An 18063-nucleotide genomic window follows, 5' to 3' on the forward strand; every position below is an offset into this window, starting at 1 on the left:
TGTATATTGTAGATTAGATTCACAAAAACAGTACATTATGGTCTCTTTTTGAGGCCTCTCGCGGGGGAGATAGTTTGAAATTGTCGTTTTTATTGTGAATTCATTGCTGCTAGGAAACTGCTGACTGAGAACTCTGCTATAGTTATCGTTTGTATCAGGCATCCCCAAACTGCGGCCCTCCAGATGTTTTGGCCTACAACTCCCATGATCCCTAGCTAACAGGACCAGTGGTCGGGGAAGATGGGAATTGTAGTCCAAAACATCTGGAGGGTCAAAGTTTGGGGATGCCTGGTTTGTATTCACGAAACATGAAGGTGATTGGAGCCATTTTACCATCATGGTCCCACCAACAGTTTGGGCCCCATCTGTACTGTACATGTAAAAACAGTATTACTTCGTGGCTTCCCTAAAGCATGCTGGGAAGTGTAGTTTGTTAAAGAGAGTTGTTAGGATGCCCTTGTTCCCCTCACAGGGCTGCAATTCCCACAGCTCCCTGGGAAGTGGAACTAAACCCCACCCAACAGATGACATCACATCCATCAGGATGATGTCAGCTGATTTGACAGGTGGGCATTAAGGGTCAAATTGTAACCCCAGTTCGATCCAGACTGGCCTGTGGGTTAAACCCTTTTAAGCATGTTCAGGTTGACTATTGGGGAGGGGAGTGGATAATCAGGAGACATGGAATAGAAAGGCTGGAAACCTGAACAGGAACACTCCACCCCAAAATATGCTGTAGCCCAGACATCCCCAAACTTCGGCCCTCCAGATGTTTTGGACTACAATTCCCATCTTCCCCAACCACTGGTCCTATTAGCTAGGGATCATGGGAGATGAAGGCCAAAACATCTGGAGGGCCGCAATTTGGGGATGCCTGTTGTAGCCGAACTTACTTTGTTGATCCTAGGTGTAGTTGTTGTGCAATAAAAGTCTGTTGGCTGCCTTCAGTCTTTTTTATTTTTCATAGCCTGCCCTAATACTTTGTTGTTTGTTCATAAAATGCCTGTACCACTTAAATAAAACTATATAAGATGGAACAGGGCAGTGTACAAAACAGAGAAGGGGAAAAGGAAGAGCTTGGTTTAACATGTATGCTTTTAAGAGGCATTTAAAGGTCATTACCATCTCCACCTCACAAATTACCTGGGGAAGGTAATTCCAGAGGGTGAATGCTATCTCCTGGAAGGTCCACGTCTCCCTTGTCACCAAAAGATAATCCACACTGGATGTCACCATCAGGATATATATGGAATAGTTTCAAGATTAACTTGGTAATAACTAATGGTAGGGTCCCAACAAAACTCAAATGTGGCTCAGTAGCTACTAGGCAGCCAGTGCAGCTGTTATATTTTTCTCTCTGGGCCACCCATCATAGCACCTGATCTCAATCCCCTCTCTGCTTTATACACAATGTCTCAGCCAGACAGAAGCAATGGTCTCTTCAGCCACCTGCTCCTCATCACTGTGTGAAGAACAAAGTACTGGTAAAGAGGCCTCTACCTCTGTCTTTGTTCACCTGGTAGAAAGTCACTGAGTGAAGCTACCATCTCTTATAGAATCAAAACATGATGCAAGTCAATATTACAGGCTTTTGAACCCTGGATCAGTAGCAAATATGGCCCTGAGTTGTGAAAATAGCAGAAATTATCTGGCATGTGTTAGCCTTTAACTTTCTTTGTCTGTTTAAAAATGGCCAGAAAAATACAGTGCAAAATAAAATGGACTGAGGTCTTTTGAATCTAGCTTGATCGTTGGCAAGCTGGAGCATGTGCAAAGGAGGGCGATCAAGATGACCAAGGTCTGGAAACCACGGCTTATGAGAGCTGGGTATGTTTAGCCAGGTAAAGAGGAGACTGAGAGGAGTTATGATAGCCATCTTCAAAAGGCTGTCACATGGAGCAAGCTTGTTTTCACTTGCTCCAGAGGTGTTGGACCTGAACCAATGTCAAGTTACAAGAAAGGAGATTCCTACTAGGCATTAGAAGAACTTTCTGATGGTTAAGAGCTGTTCAATAGTGGAACGGACTCCCTTGGAAGGCAATGGAGGCTTTTAAGCAGAGGTTGGATGGTCATCGGTCATGGATGCTTTAGTTGAGATTCCTGCATTGCAGGGGGTTGGACTAGCAGGGTCCTTTCCAACTTTTCAATTCTGTGGTTCTGTGTAACAATAGCTTACTACCTAAAAGCAGAGTGTATCTTACTGAATCCAAGTGCTGCAAAATTGCAACAACACTATTTGAACTCAGTATTATCACTGGCATGCATGAAACTGCTGAAAAATGCTGAAAGGTGCAACAGTCTTAGGAACTAGTTACCATCCAAAGATCTGCATAGTCACCTTTGTGAGGCAGGCCAGTCACATAGTCTTGAGTGTGATGATACAGTTACCTCAGCCCTTTTTTTCCTGCAAGACATGGAAGAAACAATTCTCTATTGGTAGATCAAAATCTAACCCTTATGGTGCTAGCTAATTGTATTTGTAGCACCTCAAAACTCTGTCTTCTTCTTCTTCTAATTAATTAAAATTTGTTTTTTTTAAAAAAATAGCATAAAGATTATATAAGACCCCTAAAAAAAATAAAGACAACTCTGTCTTCAGTGCACATAATCTCTCTCAGAATTGTTGCAGTGTGGGTTTTTCAAATAAATTGTGTTTGAAAGCTGGACTATTCACCTACTCCCAGCTGCCCTTTGCTGTTTTCAATGGACAACACAGTTTCAAATCATCTGCAAAAAATCAACTGTAGTCTTGGAGTTTTTGGTACAAAAATGAAATATTCCTGCCAGGTCTTTTTCTGGCTGATACACAAGTCTTGACAAGCAGCCAGATTAACATTACCAGACTACCTCTCTTTAACCCCCAACCTAATTACTCTACTTCTAGAGGGAAAAGAATATTTTACTGAAATATCTCATAAAATTCATCCTCTTCCTTTAATCAGAAAAGGGAAGAAATGAGACTGTGGATGAGGTAATGAACTTTATTAAGGTGAACATTAAACATCATGGACTTTTAACTTGCTTTTGATAAGCTGAATAAACAAACTTTTGCTTTCATGGCATATCCAGGTGCTACTTAGTAGTTTCTTTTTGTAAGTATCAGAAATGAAATGACTGCCAAACAATCTAAAAAAACTCAAGGGGTAGGGAATAGATTTTGCAAGTTGCCAGAAAAGTAAGGAGAATAACATTTTCCTGTTAGCTTTTTAAAACTTTCATTCAGTTATGGGGGTCTGGAAACTTACCCCTAGAGCACTTTTCATTGTGCAATTTACACATAACTAGACCTACAGGATATCTTTACAGGAAATTGTCACAAACTGTCATCCATACAACATTCCCTAAATTTCAGCTAGTTACCACCTACCAGTTTCTGGAAACAAAACAAAACAAAACCCTCTAGGATAAAATGACCCAGAAATGCAGTGAATTTTGCCATTCGGGTGTGTTTATTAACCCAGCCAATGTTTGCGGAATGGGATAGTAAAGCAGCCCCTAGTTTTAAATAGACAAGTGGCCAGGGAAAGGTCAAGACTAGAGTGTGTCAGTAGGTCAGCACAAACCATATACAGTAATGTTGTTTGGGGGGCTGCTCTCTAACCAAGGACTGTTTTCTTGTGAGTTTCTTATTAAAGTTAGAAATACATCTCCCAAAAAGTTTGTTAGTTTTCAGTAGAAACAGATTTTTATTGACAGTTTACAATACTTTCATAAATTTTTTACTTTAAAAAATAGTTTTGGTTGTTTGTAATTAAAAATAAAAACTATAGCTTATTAAAGATTCAGAAATTGTGTTGTTTATTCGGTACAGTATGCAACTGGCATAGGGGAACAATAACTACACAGACAGATTTTACCTTCTCTAAATGTTTCCTGGCTCTTAATGTTCAAGTATTGTCAAGCACACTTAATTTGATGCCACAGAAACAAATATTACCTGGGGTATACATTCTAAGTCACGGGGAGCTCTCGCTCATCCTCGCTCATCTGCCTGCCCGCGGGGTGCCGACCGAGGGGCCAGCACCAGGGCGCAGTGATGCCAACCACGCAGATCCATCACCCAATGGTCAAGGGAAATGAGGGACGAGGGTGGCGCTGTGGTCTAAACCACTGAGCCTCTTGGGCTTGCCGAGCAGAAGGTCAGCGGTTCAAATCCCCGTGACAGGGTGAGCTCCCGTTGCTTGGTCCCAGCTCCTGCCAACCTAGCAGTTTGAAAGCACGCCAAAAAGTGCAAGTAGATAAATAGGTACCACTCTGGCAGGAAGGTAATCGGCATTTCTGTGTGCTACTCTGATTTTGGTGTTCCGTTGTGCCAGAAGCGGCTTAGTCATGCTAGCCACATGACCTGGAAAAACTGTCTCCGGACCAACGCCAGCTCCCTTGGCCTGTAAAGTGAGATGAGCAACACAACCCCAGAGTCATCTGCCACTGGACTTAACTGTCAGGAGTCCTTTAACTTTACCTTTTTATACATTCTAACACACACACACACACACACACACACACACACACACACACACACTGAAAAACTCATTGGGGTATGAAATGCACCCCAAAATTATTACTGTGATTCCCACCAACCCACCAAGATTGAATGAAGGCTAAGGGAATTGTCAGAGGCGCCTGCGGCTACTCTTGAGTAAAGACGCTCCACTCCGTCTTGTCTTTCAGAGTTTTATTGTGCATATTATTTACAGTGCAAAGATATCAGCAAACATGACTGCCTAGTCCATGTCAGAACCCCGCAATGGCTTCTTCCAAGTTCTCACCCAGCATAAAAGCCTGAGCACCCCAAAGCGCCGCCCCCTGGCCCTACGGGTGGGCACATGCCTCAATTCGGGCGTCGGAGGGAACGGTCTCCTTTCTGGCAGCCCTGTGTCCAACATCTCTCCAGACTCCTCCTCCCCTGGCCCTCTCTCATAGTGGTGCTGGGGTTCCGATACCTGACAGAGCCGTCTCTCATCCCCACTCACTTCCTCATTCCTTTCTCCTGACTCGCTGCTCAGGCTGATGCTGGGTGAGGAGCTTGTCAGGATGACAGGGGGCGACTCTCTGTATGGCGTCCCCCTGACAGGAATGAAACAAAATTAAAATAAAATTTAAAAAATTCATTCCAGTAGCACCAACTAAGTTTGTCATTAGTATGAGCTTTCGTGTGCATGCACACTTCTTTAGATACCATGCACAGGAAAGCTCATACCAATGACAAACTTAGTTGGTCTCTAAGGTGCTACTGGAAGGAATTTTTTATTTTTATTTTTTTATTTTATTTTTTTGACTACGGCAGACCAACATGGCTACCTACCTGTGGCTAAGGGAATGGTCTTATTTTGAGCTAGGCTTTGCCCTTGGATCTGCCAAAAGTTACTGAGCTCCACCACATGGACGCACCAAACTTGGACCCACAAATGCAGCAGGGCTGGCTTGCCAAATATTTAGGTAAATGAAGTAATGCATAACTAAGGGGGTGGGGCTGTGTGACCATTAAGTTCAGAGTTTAAAGTCACCTCAATGTAACAGTATGCAAAGGATTTCTGCAGCTATTCTAACTAACATATACAGTATAGGTTGGAAAACCTTTTTTTCCCTATAGAAATGAAAGCATTTAAAAGGGGGAGGTAGGCTGACATTCAGATACCTTGCTGCAGAAATCAGCCGTCTTAACAAACTGTAAGTAATCCTCAAGGTCTCATTTATAGCATTGCTTTGACACCTTCCTTGTCATCATCAGTTGTCTCTCACTTTCAAAACTATCAGGTCAAACATACAAACAAGCAAAACAAAGTCACAGGGGGGGGGGGGAATATAGCCCTTTCCCTTATGTGAGAGGCTTCTGACCTACTTAAAGTTAAATCATTTAGGCCTTTTTAATCAACTTAATGAACCACAGTTCTGGAGTGGAAAAATAAGTATAGTGTACTGCAAACCTGGTTTATTGAGGGCTCTTCCACAGTCATTTATGGATCGTGAAAGAAAACTCCACCCATTTTGGTTAGCTGTGTGTGTGTGTGTGTGTGTGTGTGTATTTAGTTCATAATTTGAAAGAAATATCACTGCTCACCTTGAATAAACCTCAAACCTTGTTTGAAAAAGAATACATTCTAATTGCAGTTGGTATATTCAAATATGCCACTGGAGGCAACCATTTTTACAGTGACATAATTCTGTGCCATTAACAATTTGGAAACAATCTTCAGACAGACTACATGAATAGGTTCTAGTGTGACATAATATGACTCATTACCTTAGCAGGCTAACATTTCTTTAAATTGATTTGATGTTGAATTCTAATATTTAATTTCATCATTCTGTCTGACATTCAAAGTCAAAACATTTGAGATCTGATAAATCTGTTACCTTCTGCCAAACATAGTTATTCTGAAAAAATTATATTCAGGTATTACTGCTGATGAGAGATGCTCCATACTGAATAAAAATATATTCAATATATTTGTCATACTTGAGAGAACAGGCCTCCAGTTTTGGGGGAAAGGCCATATTATAGTTTCATAAATGTTTTCATTTAATCCCATAAACTTTTTATATATGTATGAATAGAATTTTATATAAATGTGGGATGTAATCCTCTGGAGCAGTCAAGTACATCATTTCCTGTTTGCCTAGAGTAAACATGCATGGGGAATGTTGGTCCAGCCAGTTGAACTTCCTGTTACACCTGGCTGGAGCATCCTTCGTTTTGCATGTGACTAGTAGGTGGGTGTGACTTCTCCAAATCTGATAATAGGCCAAGTCACATAGGTACCCCCCCTTTTTTTTGTCCTGCCTGCTTCCTTATTCAACTGGACTGCACTACTGGCTGTCACCCAGCAGTCCCTAGGTTATCTCCCATATGGGGTAAACCTGTTTGTACATATTTGCAACTTTAAGCCTAAAGCCTGCCTTCAGGAATCACACTGTGCTTTACCTGATCATGAGTAAAACTTCTTTTTGTTACTTATGAATAAGACTGTTGTGTCTTTATTCTTTTAGGAGGGATCAAAGGGGTCTTACCAGGAATAAGAGAACATATCTCAATCTGGGCAAGCCAGACTGAATTGCTTATTATCTTAAGAGACTCACACAAGTCTACAACCAGCTTCCTGCTGTGTAAAAGGGGGGGGGTGCACTCTGCTGTATAAAGAAATTTGACTGTGTCGACCACAGCAAACTATGGCAAGTTCTTAAAGAAATGGGAGTGCCTGATCACCTCATCTGTCTCCTGAGAAATCTCTATGTGGGACAAGAAGCTACAGTTAGAACTGGATGTGGAATAACTGATTGGTTCAAAATTGGGAAAGGAGTACAACAAGGCTGTATATTGTTTCCCTGCTTATTTAACTTATATGTAGAATTCATCATGCAAAAGGCTGGACTGGATGAATCCCAAGCCGGAATTAAGATTGCCGGAAGAAATATCAACAACCTCAGATATGCTGATGACACAACCTTGATGACAGAAAGTGAGGAGGTATTAAAGGACCATTTAATGAGGGTGAAAGAGGAGAGCACAAAATATAGTCTGAAGCGCAACATAAAAAAAACCAAGATCATGGCCACTGGTCCCATCACCTCCTGGCAAATTGAAGGGGAAGAAATGAAGGCAGTGAGAAATTTTACTTTCTTGGGTTCCGTGATCACTGCAGATGGTGACAGCAGTCACAAAATTAAAAGATGCCTGCTTCTTGGAAGAAAAGCAATGACAAACCTAGACAGCATCTTAAAAAGCAGAGATATTACCTTGCCAACAAAGGTCCGTATAGTTAAAGCTATGGTTTTCCCAGTAGTGATGTATGGAAGTGAGAGCTGGACCATAAAGAAGGCTGATCGCCGAAGAATTGATGCTTTTGAATTATGGTGCTGGAGGAGACTCTTGAGAGTCCCATGGAATGCAAGAAGATCAAACCTATCCATTCTTAAGGAAATCAGCCCTGAGTGCTCACTGGAAGGACAGATCCTGAAGCTGAGGCTCCAATACTTTGGCCACCCTATGAGAAGAGAAGACTCCCTGATGTTGGGAAAGATGGAGGGCACAAGGAGAAGGGGACTACAGAGGATGAGATGGTTGGACAGTGATCTCGAAGCTACCAACATGAGTTTGACCAAACTGCGGGAGGCAGTGGAAGACAGGAGTGCCTGGCGTGCTCTGGTCCATGGGGTCACTAAGAGTCGGACACAACTAAACGACTAATAAACAAAAAGCGCAAGTTAGGAAGGATATTAATCAATATATCCTCTCCTGTTACCCACAACATTCCCACAAAAAAGGTTCTTGATGCATAAGAGCTTTGAAAAGGGTTTAGGAAAGTTGGTACAAAAATACAGCATCTAGGTTGCTGGTAGGAACTTAATTGTTTGCTCATATAACACTATTATACAAACTTCATTAGTTCACAAATTGTTTCCACGCCCACTTCAAAGTGCTGGTTATCACCATTGTATTCCTGAATAGGTTGGGATGTAGATAGCTAAATGCCTGCCTCTTCTTATATACATTTACCTACAGAAGTGGCTTTGTCATGCTGGCCACATGACCTGGAAGCTATACGTCGGCTCCCTCGGCCAATAATGCGAGATGAGCGCGCAACCCCAGAGTCGGTCACAACTGGACCTAATGGTCAGGGGCCCCTTTACCTTTACCTACATAAATGCTTTAGTCCTCTTTTCAACTGCTGTCTGAGATGAGGCTGGTTGTGCAAAGAACAGGTCCTTCTTAGTGGTGGTATCACCCAAGCTTTGGACTTTTCTGCTCCAGAAGTCTTGCCAGATTCCCCTTCTTTCTGCTTTCAGACGGCATATATATACAGCCATACCTCGGTTTAAGTACGCTTTGGTTTGAGTACTTTCAGTTTAAATACTCCGCGGACCCATCTGAAACGTATTAATCCACTTTCCATTACTTTCAATGGGAAAGTTCACTTCAGGTTAAGTACGCTTCAGGTTAAGTACAGACTTCCGGAACCATACTTAAACCAAGGTACCACTGTACAATACTATATAAATACAAGTTTTATTAGGGCTTTCTACAATATATTTATATCTCTTTGCTGATTTATTGCTTCTGCTACCATTTGATCAATCTTTTTATGCTGTATTGAAATTGTTTCTATAATATGTGTTAACAGCCTTGATGTTCTGTCAACAAAAAAATGAGGGAACTTTAAAAAAAAAAAGAAATATTTTAACCCACTCTTCATTGTGGTGCAAACCTAGCAGTTTCTCAATTAAAACGGGGAAAAAACTCAACCAGCATATATATGTATATTTAAGCAAAACAAAAATACCACAAAAATTGCAAGTGGTGAAATCTTTCAAAGATAAACATATTTGGTACTGTGTTATGCAATCTGAAAACTATGATAAGGAGCAAACAGTAGCTTTCCCACTCAACATCTCTAACCACATATCCAGACAAGCATCCAAACACAAGAAAAATGGCAGAAAGTCTTACCACTTGGTAAAGTCCCTATTGCTTCCCACACTTTCGAATATGTCACAAGGGAAAATGAATGCATATTTGCATGAGTATAGGAGACCAAGTCATCATGTGGTAGAAAAATGAAGCACATGGTAAGCAGGACATCAGATTTCAGCTTGTTTCGATCACTTTTACATTAAGGAAGTCTGCTAAGCAAAACCAGCTCCCAGTTTGAAATGAGCCCAGACAAAATGCCCTCCAGGTGGGCACTCTCCTTCCCTGGTGACCTTACCTGCTGATGGCAGTGCTACAGTCTGTGCCATGCTGCCACCCACCATTTTATTTTTTTATAATGCTCTCAGTGCAACATTACTCTAGGGTAGAGAGTCCCCACCCATTTTTGTGATTGTGGCAGATCCAGGTTCAAACACTCAGATCTGTAGATATCATAATGAGAAACATGTTTACTGCCTGATGCTGATTTTTTCCCACCTTATTTCTTTTATATATCACCTTCTTCCCAGTGTAGAACCCAAGGTGGTTCACAACATACCTTGAAAACAGATACAGCTTTTTTAAAGCACCAGTAAGTTATAAATATTAAAAACAATTAAACAAGATACCATATTAAAAAAACAATACTGAGTTAAAACAACTTAAAACATTTAAGAATGCAATAAGAGAATAAAATATCCACCATTAAGAAACCCTGCCACAAAAGCCAGTTGGTGGCCAAAGGCCTCTAGTAATTTTGGTGACTGAGCGCTGCTTTTTTCATTTGCAAAAATATCAAAGTTCACAAGTAAGTAATAGTTCTGAGCCCATCACACACACACACACAGAGAGAGAGAGGGGGGGGGAGGGGGAGAGGGAGAGAGCAATTATTACCTATTTGATCTTGTGGGAATATATATTAGAAATCTGAATACAATGAAATCTGTCTTTCCAACTTTACGGTATTAAAACAATATTTCATCTTCTCCCCCTTCTTACCACATACCTTTCACTGTGCTTGGCAGCACAGCCATTTACGAACAGCCCTGCATCTGCAAATACTATTAGTTTAGAATTTTTTTCCTGTACTATGTTGTTATAAAACTCAATTTTGGCCCCATTTCTTGGTATTTTTTTCATGTTACAGGACATTTCCCCCCATTTTCTTTTCCCTGCATAATGACAGTTTTAAATTCAGCTATTTTGGCCATATATATAAGTAGTTTTCCTGAGGCCAAATAAAATGTCAGCCTGAAGCAGGTCTTGAACTACAACCATGAGCTTCTGTAGTTAATTATACTGTTAAGTGGAGCTGCTAAGGCAGACGGTGATGTGTTAACTGAAAGCCCTGTTGTTTCATTGAACTAAGCTGTTTGACTAACCTCACCCACAGCTCTGGTGATCAGGCAGTGGCCACTTTGCTTGTGATAAAAAACATCAAAACTGAATCTGTCCAAACAGGACTGGGGAGACCCAGGTACAAAACCCAGCTTGGCCATGTAGTTCACTGGGTAACCTTGGCCAGTCTGTCTTTCAACCTCTATGTCACAAGGCTGTGGCAAGGGAATCATGTACACCAACTTGATTGAGCTCCTTGGAGGCAAGGTGGGGTATTAACACAAGTAACATTTAAAAAATCCATTATAGCTGCTGCCTTCCACCTGATGTTTCCATTTTCTTAATCTACTCCTGGTGGCTTCTAGTGTGCTTATCTTCCTCCACCACCTCTTCAGCCCTTTCAATCAAGTCCTAGTCAGAGAATCATAGAATTGTAGAGTTAGTCCAAGCCCCTGCAATGCAGGAATCACAGCTAAAGAATCCCTGAGAGATGGCCGTTCAACCTCTGTTGAAAAACTTCAAACGAAGAAGAGTCCACCACCTTCCGAGGTAGTCTCCTTGACTTTTGAACCACTGTTACCATCAGTCATTGGGCCTAGCTGTCGCTTTGCCTTGCCCGATTATGTGATTGAACTGATAGGCTCATAAATGGCAGTCACTTGGCATTCCCCAATGGTGTTGCTGCAGATCCTTTTGGTTGGACGGGTCCTACAATACACAAACTGTGGCCAGAATGAAGACAGAAGTGTGATCAGAATTCTCTTTAGGCACTTATAGGCAAACTACCCATTACCCCACATAAGTGGAGGGGGGGGCGAGGGCATTTGTAGGAGAGAATCAGTACCTAGTGGTGAGATGAAATTCTAGGCCTGATAAAATAAAGCATTCTCAAAAATTTCAAATGTGCAAGTGCTGATCTTCTAACAAAAATATCTAATGACCATATCCATGCTTAGCTGCCTTTTCATAAACAAAAATGTTCATTACTTTAGACTTCCCTTATTGAGATTCCTCTCTCCATTCTCAAGAAAAGTACTCTCCCCCCTGCCCCCCGCAACACACACACATTTCTTCCACATAAGTGCAAATTAGTACTTTAAAAAAATGGTTTCTATTTAGAAAAAGGAAGAAGTGATATAGTCCTGTGATGTTTGGTATATGATAATCCAAAGTATTTCAAGATTATATTACGAAATAAATTCATCACCCATGGTGTAAAATAAAAGAAATGTAATAGTATACAAAAGGTCACTCTCTTAACTAGTGGCCATCTGAAGAACACATAAGCCACTGAAGTGGTTGCTATTCACTCGGTAGGCTATATAAAGACAGCTTTGTCTGTAAGCAACACTATTTTCAAAGTAGTCTCTTTCAAATAATATTTGAACTTGATTCTCTTCCATGCAAACATTAAGGCACCAGAGAATGTGTATCTCATCCTATGCATTAATACTAATTTTCTCTCTCTTTTCTCAAGGTTTCTTTCTTTCTGTCTCAAAGTCTATGCGAAAAGCAGAAGATGATATGCTGCTCAGTACATTCACACTTGGAAAAGTAATACAGAATGGAGGCAAAGCTGAAAAGGCATGGCCCGCATCTTCTCTTGAGCATTATAAAATGGAGGACAACAGTTTTCTGGATGAAGAGGAAGATGGAGCCTCCAAGTTCTCTGTGAGTTTCATCTTTTGAGCTAATATGGTTTTTTAATACATTATTATAAATTATATGAAACAATATAATCATTCTACCTACAAACTCTTAAGAATTCCTGAATAGTTAAAAACTGATAAATATAATCAATCCTTAAACAGTTACAACTCTATTAGTTTAATCCAATTAGATTAACTAGATTGCTTTGAATAAATCTTTTTAAAATAAAAAAAAATACTGGAAGTATTCTTCTGGGCTTTTCTCTGCTTGTAACCCAGTACTGTATTTAACTTTGGCAATTTAATCATTTTCCAACAATTTCTCAATTCTGTATTGCTGAGGCTTCTTCTTTTATTCAGTTCTGAGCAATGAGAACTTTAGCATCACCAACAAAGAATAAATAAGTTATCTGACTTCTATTACTTTTACAGAACCTAGCAAAATTACAATACAATCTGCTTAAATCTTTACTTGAGTTGTAGCCTCAATTTTCCTTAATATTAACTTGCAAAATTTCTGTATCACTGGGCAGTCCCCAACATATCTGCTTTATGCTATTTAAAACTCCAACATTCAGCTTTCTTCTCAACCTCATTCTCTTTATTCATTTATATTATATATATATATATAATATATACACACACACTGCTCGCCCACTTGAAAAAAATGGCGTCCTCCAAAGAGGCTTTCTTTAAGGACCTGCAATCCACTTCATGTTCTGGAAATGGCTCATCAGATCGACTGAGATCACTACACTTTGCATTCTTTCTTTAACATCTAAATTACATTTTTTAAAAAATGCAGAATATAAATCCTAAACACCATGTCATAAGTCATGGCCAACCCATGAACCTGGATATTAAGCAAATTCCTTATTTTGCACTGGAGGGACCTATGACTTCAGCTGATGCTGATGTTCAGAACATTCAATCTGTACAACAGAGGAGAGAGACTGAAGATGATGAGAACTCAGCTAAATTACCTATTGGAAGAAGAGATTTTGACAGTAAGTATAACTTTCAGGTTATTTCAAGCAAGTAAAACAGCTGGATTATTGCAGCATATTAAGTATCAACTACTGAGACAAACACTTGGACTGGAGTCATTTCCTTTAAAAAGTTTATTAAATAAATTGATTCAGAGATTTTAAGATTATTAGCTTAGTGAAGTTATGTAAGATGAAGATGTTCTTAAGCCCAATTTAAATAAATGTTATGTCTGTTAACTATTTATCTGCACAAAAATATCAATACATTATTTATTGGATGTTTTATGCAGTGCTCAGGTGCATGCTGGGAAGAGTCTACCGACCTTGTTGGCAAGTCTAACAACTGCTGAAGTACATCATTTGGAAGAGACAAAACCATGTTCTTGACAATTCAGTAAAGAAGTAGTTGTGGTTTAAGTATTGTTTTGTGTTTGTATTGATCCTAAATATTTGTACATCAAAATACCACATGATTATAAAATGTAAAAGATTACAGTGCATTATTAAAACTGGGAATTCTGCAAAGCTTGTTGATCCATTTGTCCAAATACTGCATACATATCAATATTTATAATCATAAGGAAGATGGTATTACTGTAGTGTATGCATTTTTTCTTCCAAACCTTAAAACGAGTCAACAATTGTTTGCATAAGAATCACAGTAAGAGCATTTATAATCTAAAGAAATGAGTTAGCTTTGCTTGACCAACAATCAGTTTATTTTTGTTGCATTTTCCAGCCCTCTTTATTTTGCTGTCCAAACTATTCTGGCATTTCACTGCAGTTTTTGGTCTCTTACTGTGTATGTGTTGAAGTGATTCGTTTTCATTACTGCATATGACATTTCCACTAGTCCTGTCCACCTGCTTCCTCTTTGAGCTCTTGTTTCTTGGCTGGCAACTTAGTTTTCCTATTTCTTTACTTTTACTTCCATTCTGATGAACATTTCCAGAACTAGTTCCAAGTGCAGCACTTTCAAGTTGTGAATGTAGGCATTCTGCTGGTTAAGAGAAGACAACATTTTTATAAGAAAAAAAATAAGATAATATTATTTGAGTATTTTTTTCTGATGTGTCACTTAAATCCACATCATTACTTTTACACAGATTACTTTCTTATAAAAATAATTAGCACAACCCAAATTAGCGGAGTTAGTCCACTACAAGCCAAATATGATACAGGATTTTACCAATGATTTAGAAGAAACATTTCAGCAATTGCAATAGGAAATGGACACACAGAGGCCAGAAAACAGGAGGAAAGTTCATCTTTAAAAAGTAAAATATATACAGCAAAATGCAACTATTAGTGGATGTAAGAGAATTAAATCAACCATTTGCCCTATTTAAACACCTTTGTCTTCATCTATTTACCACAGCAATAGACAGGAGGCTATAAAAAGTATGTGAAATTTAAATAACTTTTCAAGAATATTTAGAGTATCAATTTTGAAAGAGGTCAATTCACACAACGTACTTTTACACATCAGAAATTCCTGTACTCAGTTATGCACCTGGATGGACAAATGCAAAAGGCGCATCTGGTGACCACAGATATAGTAGCAGAAATTTATAAGATCACATTACACTTATTCTAGCTGTTGCAGCAACAGGATTTGCTGTTTCCATGACTGCATTATATAGCCCTTGCAAATATATACTCGGTGATATTCCAGTTACTTATTTGTAGAAGCAAGCATAGAATAAATATAGCCCTAAGGCAATGAAAAACAACACTCAAAAGCAATGCTGTTTTCAACACCACTGCTTTGAAGGCCTGAATATTCATGGCCAACGTTTATATAAAGGGCTTTTGTGTAAAATAATTACAGGAGAAAGCAAGCAGTGGTGTCTCCTGTGGATCTGCATTGATATCAGTACTATTCAACTAGTTCATAAACGATCATATTAGGAATTATCAGTGAAGTGGCCAAGTTTGCAGAAGACACCAAATTATCCTGGACAGTGAAACTCCAAGTGAACTGTAAATAGATTGAAAAGGCATATCTGTGAACTGTGTAAATGGGTAATAAAATGGCAAATGGTATTTGAATTATGTGTTCACTTTTACACATAAAGTTATGCACCTTGGGGCAAAACATACTATCTTCACATATACACTTCACATATACATATATACTGCTGGGGTCTGAACTGATAATGATGAACCAGGAAAGATATTGTGGAGTCATTATGGGAAACTTGATGAGAACTCAGGATGTGGGGTGCAAATGAAAAAGGCAAATTCCATGCCATGGATTAATAAATATTGGACAGGCATAGCCTATTCCCACATCAACTCTGTAAAGTAGGTAATACTGAGAAAAAGGTATACAAGAAGCGCATGATTAAAAGAACAAAATGTACATAATAAAACTAGTCTAACAATAAGTTCCATGCTGGCTAAATAGAATCTGGATACTAGTTGCAGATACCAGAACCAGGGGCGTAGCTAGCTGTTCTGGCACGCAGAGTGGCAGGGTGAGCCACCCATGGGGGTGGGGTGATCCACACATGGGGGTGCTGTGGTGAATTGCCCAGGGGGGCAGCATGGCGAGCTGCCCACAGCGTCCGTCTGGCAGACGCAAGCCCCACGCTGCTGTTTCGGGCAGCGCGGGGCCCCGAGCCACTGCATCACTCCCAGGAGAGATGCATGGCTCGGTCGTGCTGCAGGCCATTTTGTCACCCCCCTCAAGGATGACACCTGGGGCAGCCGCACCCCCCTTCCTACGCCCCTGACTAGAACCAGCTGCTGGATATCAGAACGTGGAGACAGAGAGCAGTAGCAGGCATGACTGCCTTCATAACCTGTTTGTGGAGTTCCCAGGTGCCCCTGAGTGGCCAGTGTTGGAAATAGATGAGCTAGATGAGTCTTTGGTGTGATTCAATAGAACTCTGATTTTCTTATACAAAACAATTTTAGATGTGATTAGAATGGTTAATTTGAATTTGGCAACATACAAATCCATCTGGCTTATCAGAAAGATGCAACTATATAGTCATTGAAAAGGGGAAAGGGAGAGCAAAGAGGTCTTGAGAAGTTTGATTGCCGTTTCATTTACCTGCAGTTGATTCATCTTTAGAGTCTGGAACAGCCTTTTCTTTCAGTGCTGGATGTTCACATGTTAGGGCTTGGATTGCCTGGAAATGCTGACCCTTTGCCTCAGTCATTTGGTCATCTTTGTAGGTGCAAGAAAACTGAGACCTAATTAAAGGTTGCTTCAACTAAATTGAAAGAAGTGAAATTATGAAATGCAGGTGGTTGCTATGAACGTGGTTTCCAATATGGAAATCTGATGTGGAAATACTTCCAGAAATTTAGATAACTGTATATTTTACATTATATACCGTATTGGCCCGAATATAAGCCGCACTTTCCCCCCAAATTCTGACCATGAAAAATTAAAGTGTGGCTTATATTCGCAACCTTACAAAAACTGGCTTGGAGCAGGCTTGTCCCCAGATGTTGCCTGGTTTCGACTGGGCCGACTCCCAAGATGGCGGTGCGGTGAGGGGGTACCTGAGAGGGAGTGAGAAGGCGGCAAGGAGGAAGGAAGAGAGGAGCGTGGACAAGAGAGTGAGAAGGTCTGCAAGGAGGAGGAACAGAAGATGCAGCTGGTATGCTGGGACTGGCACTAGCCTGAGGCGCTGCCTGGCTTTAGCCCGCTGAGGGGTGCATGAGTCCCACCAGCTGCCGCCTCTCTCCGCCTGTCCCATTGGGGGCCCATGGTGGTGCTGACCCTCTGGAAGCGCTGCTGCCCACTGCTGCCGGAGTGAAAGTGCTGCCTCCTCGGCCCCCCTCGGCCCCCACTCCTCTTTGTATTGTCATCTCTCTCTTTTTCTTTAATTTTAAAGGTGCGCCTTATATTCGGCTGTGCCTTATATTCGGGCCAATACAGTACAGTATATGAAGATCATCTGGTCTTCTCTTGTTCAGCCCATTTCAGTGTAGCGTAACAGCATTGTATGATACTATATTTGGTGATGTTTAATATATGTACTGTAGTTCCAACCTAACACATTGCATTATCACAATACCAGAGGTTGTGAAATTAGAATGAAACACAGAGTACCATTACAATTACTGCTTTACTGATATAAAGGCCCACAGGATTAGATCTAAGCCATTAAGATTTGCTTAAAAGTTTAAATCCAAATTAACTGGGGGGAAAAACACCTTGATACATATTTTTCAACAAAGGACTCTAAGTATGCTTATTCCACTGCAGGAGGCAAACCAATCATTTACAGCAATAGCTTCTGGAAACTGAAGAATGTTCAGATCCACCCCTGCTGTTAAGGTACTTTCTACAGACAAATAAGCAGAAGTGATCAGTTCACAGAGGACAGACCAAAATGCTCTGTTTTACAGCTTTTTCCATCTTTAGAAAACTTTCAGTATGCTAAAGCCAGGTTGGGGTGAGCACCTCAGCCAAACACATATTCCTACTCTCCACCCCATGCACTAGCTTCAGTGCTTCTTGCCTGGCTTGTATTGAGAGTTCCCCAGTATGGGTTTATTATCTTGCTTAGGAAAGGAAGTGTAGGAGCTGGTGCATGAGGGTAGACAGTGTTTACCCCAGTGCTTGTTCATGGCAGTTTTTGTTGTTTTTTAAGGGATGGTGGGGAGAAAGCAGAGTGAAATAAAAACATTATTCCACCTGAAATTGCAAATCAGG

The 18063-nt window shown here is 40.4% G+C and overlaps 2 protein-coding genes across 3 annotated transcripts in view; one reads left to right on the forward strand and one right to left on the reverse strand.

Moving 5' to 3' along the window:
• The first annotated feature begins 12087 nt into the window (after positions 1 to 12087).
• On the forward strand, positions 12088 to 13449 carry PMCH (pro-melanin concentrating hormone). Its single transcript, XM_035128445.2, has 2 exons — positions 12088 to 12418; positions 13202 to 13449. The coding sequence occupies exons 1-2, from the start codon at positions 12149 to 12151 to the stop codon at positions 13436 to 13438; spliced, it is 507 nt and encodes a 168-aa protein (XP_034984336.2). The 5' UTR covers positions 12088 to 12148; the 3' UTR covers positions 13439 to 13449.
• A 6-nt stretch (positions 13450 to 13455) lies between these two features.
• PARPBP (PARP1 binding protein) overlaps positions 13456 to 18063 on the reverse strand; it is a 35580-nt gene continuing 30972 nt past the window's right edge. Inside the window, exons 10-11 of one of the 2 annotated variants that reach the window (XM_060279904.1) lie at positions 16447 to 16609; positions 13456 to 14382 (exon numbers count right to left, since the gene is read on the reverse strand). In XM_060279904.1, the coding sequence (XP_060135887.1) occupies positions 14057 to 14382; positions 16447 to 16609 (489 nt within the window). In that variant the 3' untranslated portion in view covers positions 13456 to 14056. Of the gene's footprint in view, positions 14386 to 16446; positions 16610 to 18063 lie in introns of both variants that reach the window. The other variant, XM_035127993.2, reaches the window with a different exon arrangement.

Source organism: Zootoca vivipara, chromosome 10, assembly GCF_963506605.1.
Source record: "Zootoca vivipara chromosome 10, rZooViv1.1, whole genome shotgun sequence".
In the NCBI taxonomy this organism is placed as follows: domain Eukaryota; kingdom Metazoa; phylum Chordata; class Lepidosauria; order Squamata; family Lacertidae; genus Zootoca; species Zootoca vivipara.